Raw genomic sequence first — 12,059 nt, forward strand, 5'->3', positions numbered from 1 at the left:
ATAAGTAATAAGAACGCAGAGAATAGTCAGAATTAAAAACTTCGATTCCAGAATAGCCTCATCCAGTTTTTAACCTACGCCCCCAAATTTCAGTGCACCTTCCGTGTTCCTTGTAAATCTCGCAAAATTCTTGGAACTCTCAACTGAATTTCTGGGTGATATTCGGATTTTTGTTATTTTTCGTTAGCGATAACTTTGCGTTGTCGGCGTATTCGTCTTTTGTAAAGGGGAGTTTCGTGGAAATTTGGGTTTGCTTAATTGATGGGGGGGAACTGATTGAGATGATGATGGCGAAAGCCGATGAGAGATCTTCGATGATAATGGACGGATTATTCTCCACGGACGATGGATTTGATGACGTTCTCATCGATCTCGATTCTTTTTGGGAAGTAATGGGAGGAGAACCGCCTGATCCTGAGCAGGTTGTTTTTTTTTTTTTCAAGCTTGTGATTTATTTGGTTGTGAAATCTTGATCATGTAGTTAGTATATCTAGCACCGAGTATATTCGCTAGTTTTTTCTCTATCTTTTTAGTTTTGTAGATCAGTAAATTAGTTTAATTCTCTTTCGATTTTCAGGGTAGGTTGGAAGATTTTTCTTTTAACAACTCTAATCAAGGTTGGTGAGAAGATTTTGGTTTGTATTTTTTTACTAATTGTTGTTTTGTGTTTCTCTTGTTCTTCTTACTATTCTCAAGTTACCATGACGTCTTACCGGATAATAATCAGTGGGCACTGATTTCATTCTATTCACTTGAGTTGATTTATGTTATTATTTACTGTCATCACGATGCTAGAAATTAGTGATTTCTGTCAAGTTTGCCACCTTTTTTCCACTTCATATTATCAGATATTTTGTTTTTCATAGGATCACAGAATTCAATAGCCACCACTACCAGTTTAATGAGAGCTGAGTTTCCCGAAGTTGGTGTCCTGTCTCATTCTAACTATTCCGAGGCTTTGGATCATGGGAATGCGAGTTTAGATGGTTTATCAGAATCTGGTTGGACTTCTATAGCTCCAAACAATGAAAGGGTCCAACCTACATCACAGCTTAGTTCTGAAGAGAACATGTGCTCCAGGAGCATCAACGATCGTATACCTTTTCAGGGAAATGACCTTTTGTATACTTATTCTGATGGTGGTTCTCAGATTGCAGCATCTTATTTCCAAAACGACGGTGAGAAAACTCCTACTAGAGAAACCCTGCTACAGTGGGATATTTATTTTTCATATGATGATAATGTTATATTTGAGTTCCTTAGATTTATGCTACCTGAACCATGATCTGTTTGGTTGCTTGAGAGCTGATGGCTGTTTGTAAATAAAGCTTGATCACGGGACTTGATTTTAGTGCTTTTGTCGCATTCGATGATTTAACTATTGTTCATTGCACTTGATACTTATTATTTGGTTTGCAGATTTATACGACAAGAAATCAATGGAAGAAAGTGATCTTGGGATTTCTTTTGCGCAAAAGCAAGATTTATCTATTATCGATAGGGAGATGTCTTCATATGACACATCTCACACCGACTCTAGTTCTTGTGAAGTTACTGGAGCGGATGTTCAAGATATTTTATCTGAAAATGGCGAATTGTGCTTTTTGAGCCCAGGTAATCCATCATATTTTTCTCCAACAAATCAACACCTTCCGTACATCTCTGAAATCACCACAATAGCTAATGATGATGGTCGGATGGTGCACATGATGGATGAAGGAGATAACACAATGGAAGAACTCATTAGCTTGACTCCCTTTATGGATAAGGTTGGAGGTGAGCTTGGGCAGCACCGTGCCAATTGTGGAAGTGTTAGCTCGGTTTCTTTAAATAGGGGAATTCAGTTGAATGAATTTGGTGAGAATCTTGTGTTGGAGAATGAGTTGAGACAGCATTTTCCCAATACTTTGCCAAATGTACGAAGGAAAATACAAGATCACATTAGGTTCGAAAAGCATATTGGAGCATTTACTTCTAGTGACAAAGTTTCCAGAGGTTCTGAAGTAATTGATGTTTTCGGTAGGAAATACTATGGGAGTGCGGGTGAGCTGTCTGCTACTGAAGTTATGAAGAAGCCTTCTTCAAACACTTTGTCTTCTGTTTCTTTTGAGAACCATGTTTCACGTTCAAATAATGAAAAAGAAGACACACTTGTCAGATCAAAGAGAAAACCCCTTACTTGTAGCTCTATAAGTGAAACTCGCATAAACAACCCTACTAATGTTGCTCATGAATGGCTACAAGTTCTGCAGGAGTCAGAACAACATGCCACACTGCAAAATTGTTCTATCAAAAGAGAGTTCAATTGCCTGAAGGTGGAAAATAGTGTAGCCAACTGCAATGGTTCTTATCTTCCAAAAACCCCTGACCAAAGATTGCAGAATAACTTGTATGAGCAAAACAATGCTGACGACGACTGTGATTTGTATATTATTGAGGATATGAGTGCTCCAGCACGATCAAGTCCTGTGACCATGAATGCTAATTTAGTTGCTTCTTCACAATCTTTGACATCTAGGATCCCCATTAACCAGATCGTAACTGCGCATTCCAGGCTGAAACCAAATGCTGAACAAGTTATTTTTCGTGTTGCCCTGCAGGTGAACTTTTAAAATTATCCGTCTTCCTTTCCTGTTTATTCACTGCTACTGTATAATCTAGCTACTTCAAAAAATACTTGATATTTTTTCGAAATTGGTAAAACTGGTGTAAAATTTTTGGTAGTTCCAAACTTCCAATGTTCAGCCAAGCTCTTGTTCTTCTTATTTTTGTCTATTTTCTTCTCATTTTTGTTGAAAAATGATATTTAGGGATTTTCTAAGAATAATGAAATCACAAATACTTAACAAAATTTTCTTTGAGAAACATTCTGTTTAGTGTTGGCCTGAGTCTGATTGCAGTTTATGTCTTAACACTAGATTCTATGCTCATTTGTCCCCTCATTTGAAATTTCGATGCTGATTTTAAAGATTGTTTGTTGAGACTCGAATGCTGATGTTGAAAATTTCTATCACAACATGAATCTGTTAAAATTTCTTGCAGTGTCTTTAACTCTTGAATTGCATGTTGATCATGTCCACTTTCCTTGAATGGAGAAGTCTATTGTGTCACAGGATTTAATTCTTGCTTGTTTAGTTCTCTAAGTGAACCAGGGTCACTGTAGTTTTGCTTCTGTAATGCAAATTGTTTGAAAATGTAAATGATGATTTGAATACTTTGCAGAAAAATAAGTTTTGCTACATGCTTCCTCCTTTCTGAATTTAATTATAGTTACATTATTTGATTCATATGATCTTCTAGTATCATGTTTTCTAGTGCAGGTGAATGAATGGTTGGGCAATGTAGTATTTAGACCATTAAGAAAACTTATTACTTGGAGAGCGAATATATTATATCAATTTATGGTGTCATTTTACTATGGTGTGAAGAATTATTGTTGCTGTGATAAATGTGTGACTACATGAGTATTTCTGAGAGTTTTAAAAGTTTTCTTGTTCATTGATTGGAGAACTGTTTTACAAGAAGTGTTGTGTGATTGTCAGGATCTTTCACAGGCAAAATCAGAAGCCACTCCACCAGACGGTGTTTTGGCCGTGTCTCTACTGAAACACCAGGTACATTATTGTTTCTTTGAGAAGTACGCATTTGTTATTGTTATAACTTATTTACTTGATTCTTTAGTTTTATGGTTTTTTTTATGGGGTTTTATAAAAGATAGACATAAGGTCACCATTTTATTCTTAAAATACAGTAGGATATTTTTTTATTTCCATATACTGTTTCTTCTCTATATTCATTATTTATTTTTAAGTAATGTACATCTACACGCTTCTTTTAATTTGAACGATGAAAACTTTACGACGACGCTCCTGGGTTTTTGATATCCTTACGACGCCAGATCTCCTGCATTGATTTGTTTTATCGATTTCTTGGATTATGGTAAAAAGTTCAATTGGCTTTTACAACCATTTGAATTATTTACCAAGTGTGACATGTGAAATAATACCAGATATGTGAAGAGTTCCATCATAACCTTTGATTAGTATCACTGCATTTTGTCCCAAAAATGAGAGTGAGTGGGAGCTTTATTTTTCTGGAGCATCTCCCAATTAATATTGGCCGAGTTTGTAAACAGAGAATTGCTTTATCCTGGATGGTTAACAAGGAGACAAAAAGTGCATGCTGTTCTGGCGGGATTCTTGCGGATGATCAGGTAACAAGGGGGTTTCTTTGACCTTTTGAGAGTATATTCACTGATAATTTCCGTGAAGCAATTCTCTAATGTTTTCGATATTCACTACTTCTGGCAGGGACTTGGGAAGACTATATCAACTATTGCTCTGATTCTAAAAGAAAGGTCTTCATCTTCTAAAGAACCTAAGACTATCGAAGAACAAAGTGAGGCAGAGACTTTAAATTTAGATGATGACGATGATAGAGAAGATGCCAAATCTCCTCAAGTTTATGGAAGCCACATCAATAGGGAACAGACACATTTGCAATCTAAGGGCAGGCCTGCTGCTGGCACCCTTATTGTATGTCCAACAAGTGTTCTCCGGCAATGGTCTGATGAATTGCACAATAGAGTTACAACTGAAGCTGATCTATCTGTTCTAGTGTATCATGGAAGTAACCGCACTAAGGATCCTCTTGAGGTGGCCAAGTATGATGTTGTTTTGACAACTTATGCTATTGTGAGCATGGAGGTGCCAAAGCAGCCTGTTGTTAACGAAAATGATGATCAGACAGGTGCCCCATTTAAAGGATTTTCATCTGGTAAAAAAAGGAAACTTCTCGAAACCATGTCTGACAAAAAACCCTCAAGAAGTAAGAAGAGAAATAGAGGAATCGACGAAGAATTATATGAAAGTATATCTGGCCCTCTTGCCAAGGTTGGATGGTTTAGAGTTGTGTTGGACGAGGCTCAGAGTATAAAGAACCACAGAACTCAAGTAGCTAGGGCTTGTTGGGGCCTTCGCGCGAAACGAAGATGGTGCTTATCTGGGACTCCAATGCAGAATGCGGTTGACGATCTATATAGTTATTTTAGATTTCTCAGGCACGATCCATATGCTGTTTTTAAGACCTTCTGCGAGCATCTAAAGACACCCATTCATAAGAATCCAAAGGATGGTTACAAAAAATTACAGGCTGTGCTGAAGACTATTATGTTACGTCGAACAAAAGGTCAGAAATTTGTTATCCTCATGTTTGCTGTTACTCAAATTATTCATTAGTTTCTTGAAGTTTTTTTGCCCATAAATTGGTCTTGGATCTTCTTCAACTTCTTTTCCCGTAGCCGCCAATGTTGTACCTTCAGTGTCAATTTGTGAACAACAGCTACTTTGATGCTATGTACCTCTTGTAAATGTTAGAAGCAAGTGTTTTTTCCTCCATAAATCCCATATGAATTTTCAAGATGTACATGACAGTAGATTATCCATGGCTGATTGGCCTTTAAGAGTGTCATTGAATATCTGTTGTATTAATGTTTGAACATAAAAGAATCCAGGAGCTTGTGATTGTATATCTAGTCAGTCTTCAGCTGGAAACCAACATGAGCATGTTTGCCTTATCAATGCTCGTAACTTTTCTTGTAAACCTGTTAGGTCTGTTTTGTGATCCAGGATTATGTACATGCATAGCATGAAATAACTCATATGGACTATTGAATTGAAATAATTATGTTCTTTTGTGGTCAATAAATTTTTTAATAAATTGTAAGTTAATTAACTGCTGTTGCTCAACTTTAGTTTTTAATCACCACCTGTAGTTATACAGATGTCATTACCTTTTAGTAGCTCGCAATTGAACCACCACTTTGATGTCATGTTAACCCTATTGTAAATGTTAGCAGCAAGTATAGCTGTTCCCTATGAAAGTTGGGTGATGTCTCTTTAAATGTGTTGGGAGGTTTCAGTTACTTGTTGGCCTTCAAGGATCATAAAATAATTGCGGTGTTGAAATTTGGATTTAATCAAGGAGCAAATTTTTGGAGTCCGTGATTTTGTATATCTCACTCAGTCTTCAGGGGAATATTAACATGACCATGGTGGCCTATCCATTGGCTACATGTGTTTGTGAAGTTGTTAGAACTGTTTTGTGGCGTGGAGACATGCACATAACTAGCATGAATTAAGTAATCTATTCTGGTTTTTTGAACTCTAGAAAATATGATTCTGCTCTGGTCAATAAATTGCTTTGTCCATCATAAATTTGAAGTTCGTTCACTTTGTTGAGCTTTCTATGTTCCCTCCGCATTTTATTTTGCGCTTGTCACCACTCACGACGACATTATAAACTAAAAGAAGTCAGGAGATTTAATAATATCATCGTGGTTTGGTGATATAGGTACTCTTCTTGATGGAGAACCCATCATCGATCTCCCACCCAAAAAAATAGAGATGAAAAAAGTTGATTTTTCCCACGAGGAGCGGGATTTTTACTGCAGGCTTGAGGCAGAGTCGCGTGCTCAGTTTGCTGTATGGTTTCTTTTGTTCACTCTTGATATCATTATATCTTTCATCGCTCTTCTGGTCTCAGGGTTTTATATATATATATATATCTTGACAGGCATATGCGGCAGCAGGAACTGTGAAACAAAATTATGTGAACATATTGTTAATGCTTCTGCGACTTCGACAAGCTTGTGATCATCCTCTTCTTGTTAAGGGATTCGATTCTAATTCAAAAATGAATTCATCCATTGAGGTGGCTAAGAAACTTCCTCGGGAGAAACAGATTTTTCTTCTCAATTGTTTGGAAGCGTCTTTAGCTATATGTGGGATTTGCAAAGTAAGTAGTTATTTATGGACTATCTCATGATTGCTGACACTTATTTAGTGTTTTCAATCATTATATTAATTAATGTTTTTTTCTGTGTATTATGTCAATTTTTTAATTGGCTTTTGAGTTTCTCATCTTGGTGTTAATGTTCTCATTGAAGATATTTTTTTGTCCTCATCACCATTTGTGATCACGTAATTCTAAAGTGGATATAAGAAACACCAACAAAACGTAAAAAACATGCCAAAAGAAAATTTTGTTTCATATATGCTTATGAACTTGTTTTAAATGTGCTTATGGTTATGCATGTCATTTGTGTTTCATCTGTTTGATGGGTAAAAGCATTTTGGTGCGTAAGTTTTTACTTCTTTGTAATTACTATTTGTGCTCCCATAGATGATTCAAATTTGTTATCAGTTTCTGTAGAATTGCTGATATATACCTGAATGCTAATTTCCTTGTGAATGCTGTGAATTAATTCCAAGGATACCCTGATGTATCAAATGAAAAAATTACACACATTGAGGGTACACAGAAATACTCACTATTCTGCGCTGTTGACATATTTTTCATTTTGACTGGGACAACTGGTGTGTAACTATACAATTTGCATATGTTAAACATGTGGATGTTCGGTAAATATGCCATGGTGAACGCTTCAACTTTAACTCCAGCTGCGCCGCTGATGTAAATTTGTCAATATTATTCCACAAAACCATGGAACTACATTTGTCTATGTTTGTTAAACAATGCCTTACAAGCTATTTAACTGCTTTTACGTTTTAGGACCCACCTGATGATGCTGTTGTAACTGTTTGTGGACATGTTTATTGCAATCAGTGCATTTGCCAGCATATAATAGGTGATGACGCTCAGTGTGTGTCCAAGAATTGCAAAACCCATCTTTCCTTATCCAATATATTCTCAATAACCTCTCTGCGCATTTCACTATCTGATCAGCTCAATATGGAAAATACTCCCACGTGTTCTGATTCTGTACTTGCTGAGGTTAACGAGCCTTGTTCTCTTAGTCGTCCAGAGGGTTCTTCCAAAATCAAGGCTGCCCTTGAGCTGTTGTCGTCTTTGTCTAAACCCTCTGGGTGTCCCTCAAGAATACTTTCCTCGGATCCCTTGGAACAAGGTGGTTGTTCAGAAAAGTTACATGCTCGTGATTCAGGAGAAGATAACCAAAATTCAGACATAAATAGAAATTCAAACTTGGCAAAGTTTGTAGGAGAGAAAGCAATTGTGTTCTCCCAGTGGACTAGGATGCTGGACTTGCTTGAAGCTTGTTTGAAGAAGTCTTCCATTCAGTATCGTAGACTTGATGGAACAATGCCAGTTGTTGCCAGAGACAGAGCTGTGAAAGATTTTAATTCTCTTCCAGAGGTTTGTCTGACCTCTAGCTTTTATTAAAAAATATCAACACTTCTTGTCTTAAAAAATGAAGTATGGAAGCTTTCTACCAGGTTTCTGTTATGATCATGTCTCTGAAAGCTGCAAGTCTTGGATTAAACATGGTGGCCGCATGTCGTGTTCTCCTCCTTGATCTGTGGTGGAACCCAACAACTGAAGATCAGGCTATTGACAGAGCTCACCGTATTGGACAGACGCGTCCCGTGTCAGTTTTTCGGCTGACTGTGAAGGATACCGTAGAAGATCGCATTTTGGCCCTGCAGGTACCTTTGCTTTTACTGAATTTTATTTTCGATCCCATGTATTCTTCCTCCCCAACCAAAATGGGTAGAATGCAAGGGAAGAAAGTCATTTTAAGCTTTAAGAAATAAATTCAAAGCATGCATTTAACGTATTTTGTATTTCTTTGGTTTCATTATGTTTCTCCTTGTTCAGCAAAGGAAGAGAGAAATGGTTGCAGCAGCGTTCGGAGAGGATGAGACCGGTGGCAGACAAACACGGCTTACCGTGGAAGATTTGAAGTATCTCTTTCGGGTTAATTAATTGTTTTCTATGATATCAGTGGTTATTCTTTTCATATTCTTCCAAAGCTATCAGTGGCAGCTGATTCTTTTACAAGGCAAATCTTTAGGATTAACAGGAATTAGTAAAAAGCTTTAGCATACAGCATTATGGTTCTCCATGAAGAATCACCCGATCCATTTTTAGATAAAGTTATTCTTTCTTCTCACTTTCTGTATAGCATTAGAGACTCAACGTTGCGAAAGATAGAAACCTTGAGGTAACACTAGAAATTCTTTTGATTATATTGTATATGTTCCTCTGACCCTCACCTGACAGTTCTTGTCTTTATGAAGATAATTTCTAAGCAGTTTGTCTGGTTTGATTTATACCGTATATTTTTTCCCTGATTATTGGCCAGAGATTTCTTTTTTATTCTTAAATTTGGTCTTTTGACTTCTGTAACACAGCAGCAGATAAATGTAGGGACAAAAAACGTGCTATTCGATTTTGTGTACAGATCTCTATAACGCATTTAGGCTCGACTTTCTTACCTTTTTTGCACGAGTTCTGAGTTTTTTATTGGCAACATATTATTCTTTTTCTTTAAAAATTATGTTGTATTGACACTGCATCAAGATACATCTGTGGCCGTGCATTGTCAAAAGTAAATTAATATGTTGATCCAAACATATGGAGTGACTTTGAGCTTTTTGGTACTATCATTTGTTTGTGTGGTGTTACCACATCAAATTATACTGTTGATCTGTAATGCAGGTTTCTTATCAATCAACTCAAGTGAACAATGCTTCGCACTTTTTGACTAAGAGCTTAAATTCAGCGAAAATGATCTTATCTTTTAGTCGATTGATAAGAAAACTGATATAAATTTTTGTTTTAAAATGTGAGGATTATAAAAAAGAGGTGACAAAAGTTTGCTGCCTAAAAGGGTTTATTCACATGGTTCCAATATGCTTTTATTGAGTGGGAATAGATTATCTTGGTTTCATCCACCATTGGTGGAAGTTTGATTAGAAATTTTCAATGAAAGAGATGGTCCTGGATGGGTGGTATCCTCTATCTTGCACCCATAAATTCTTCATATCAGAACTATGAAATGATAGCTTAGGGCTGTCAGTCAAATCCTGAGAATCCTTTAGCACATCGATGAAGGTAAATACGAACAAGAATTTCTAAGGGTTTCGGATAGGTCAGTGGAGCAGGTATAATTTTTTCTTCCAATTTTGGGTATCGGTTGATTATTTAATTATGTTGAATAAAATATATGATAGTGCAAAGAACGTTAAACAATTTACAACAAAAAGTGAGCGATTGAATTATTCTTCTTATAGATTCATATTTCTACAAGAGATGCTGACGCGTATTCGCTGTGTATCTCTATCGAACCTTCTTGGAGAAAATGTTTTCATTAGTAATTCTACCTGACTTTTTTACACCCTCATGCTTGTCCATTGTGGAAAACATAGATACTCGTCTTAGAACTACGAATTAGTTGAATGTGAGCTGTTCCAAAGTTGATAATTGGACAGGCTTATTTGAGACTTCCCCTATTAGGGGTCCCTGTGTTTGCCCTTCAAATCTTTGTTAGAGAACGAGGCAGTGTTGGTTTTTTCTTTTCTCCCAACTAGTTTTAGATTTCACTAGGGGAGAGTACTGAGCTATACTTGAGGTGCACTTGCTTTCCCTAGCTAATATGTTCCCGATTGTGTCATCGTACACGTATTTAGAGCATAAATTCTGTATGAACGTAATGTTTTCATTTCTACATACAAACCTTGTACGAACATAATATGTTGGAGGGCTAATTTCTTTTTGACATTGAACAGTTTCACGTTATCCAGTACCGTTGAATATCAATATGATCCTAATTGGACTAAGACGGTATTAGTCACGGTCAGATTTCTGGTTCTGTATTGTGTTCTGAGCAAATAACCACTCTTATCTTTGGATTTATCTTTATCTTATACATGATTTCCTTCTCATTTCTCAACTATATTAAAGTTGGATTCCATGTCATGTCTCACAAACTAGTTGCCTTTTACACGCCATAAGCCATAACACACCTTTTGTCATTATTCCTATACAGATACTGTACCCCAGTGGTGGAGCTGAGAGAGAGACTTGGAAACACGAAACTACAACATCAAAAGTATATATATATTTATATAATAAATATAAAAATACATTTTCGATTACCAAAAATCTAAAATTTAAAGAGAATTACCATTTATCTGGAAAGTTTGTCCTAGCAAGTCGTGGCCACAACACGTTAGGTTCGCTACGAATCTTGTCTTTTCTTTTCTTTTCTTTTATGTTCTTCCATTGGATGATGATTTCGAAAGAGTAGGTCAACTTCTTAGTAGCCACCACCATAGTGGAATATGTGCTCGTTGATGCTGGGGTAGTCGATGTCATTAACACGTTATCTCATGCAAGGGTTGGTCCCAATTTCTCCACACAACACCCCGAGAGTGGATTTTTTTCGAGGATGAGATGTCTCTCGTTAACTGATTTTCAGAGGATCCCTTTTAGCATAGAACATATTCTGAAAATCAAGTGATTAGTAGATGGAGCACGCTACTCATTCACGGTAATCTGATCTCTAGAGTATAAATCAAGAAGAAAATCAAGAAATAGAGGAAAATCTAATGAATAAGAAAAACACTCTTATCACATCCAATGGGTGAGTGACACCTCATCGGTGCTTACATATGTGTGCACGGTAGGTGGGCAGGATATCAAAACTATATATATATATATACAAACACACACCCCATTATAATCGATGATATAATCACACAAAATAGTTTTTAACACAAAAAATAACATTACAATTTTCATACCATCGAATTCTGGTAACACACAAGTCAATGTGGTAAAGTGAGAGATGATGCAAAAAAAGTGATTCCTGGATTCAAATCTCAGCGTAAGTCGATCGATGTCACGCCAAAGTCAGCACCTTGGATTTGAATGGTGATGTCACGGTCCAATGACATGAAACCTTTCTTTTGATTCTTTATCATTTCAACACGTTGGAAAGTAACCAAATGATGCGACCTACTATTACTTTGGCGACAATGGACCCAAATTAAGATGAGGTTATGTGTATTATTATTAAAACTTAAAAGAGGCTGTAATGAGACTATGGTAAGATCATGTATGTTAAGACAGATTATGCATATGATAGACCGTGTAAGAGGACGAGATCCATAAAATGCCATACAATTTGATAACAATCTTGAAAATATGTTACTCTAATTTATAAATATTCCCACGTGGCTTTGATCCAACAACCCGCATAGAAAATCAATGCTCCGTTCTGAATCACGCTTGTT

The 12,059-nt window shown here is 36.5% G+C and overlaps 1 protein-coding gene across 1 annotated transcript; it reads left to right on the forward strand.

Moving 5' to 3' along the window:
* The first annotated feature begins 18 nt into the window (after positions 1 to 18).
* Positions 19 to 9,092, forward strand: LOC140963776 (helicase-like transcription factor CHR28). Its single transcript, XM_073423167.1, has 12 exons — positions 19 to 422; positions 578 to 617; positions 867 to 1,178; positions 1,420 to 2,600; positions 3,543 to 3,614; positions 4,136 to 4,213; positions 4,311 to 5,187; positions 6,352 to 6,482; positions 6,574 to 6,795; positions 7,573 to 8,175; positions 8,256 to 8,465; positions 8,638 to 9,092. The coding sequence occupies exons 1-12, from the start codon at positions 282 to 284 to the stop codon at positions 8,743 to 8,745; spliced, it is 3,975 nt and encodes a 1,324-aa protein (XP_073279268.1). The 5' UTR covers positions 19 to 281; the 3' UTR covers positions 8,746 to 9,092.
* The last annotated feature ends 2,967 nt before the right edge of the window (positions 9,093 to 12,059 follow it).

Source organism: Primulina huaijiensis, chromosome 18, assembly GCF_012295235.1.
Source record: "Primulina huaijiensis isolate GDHJ02 chromosome 18, ASM1229523v2, whole genome shotgun sequence".
NCBI lineage: Eukaryota > Viridiplantae > Streptophyta > Magnoliopsida > Lamiales > Gesneriaceae > Primulina > Primulina huaijiensis.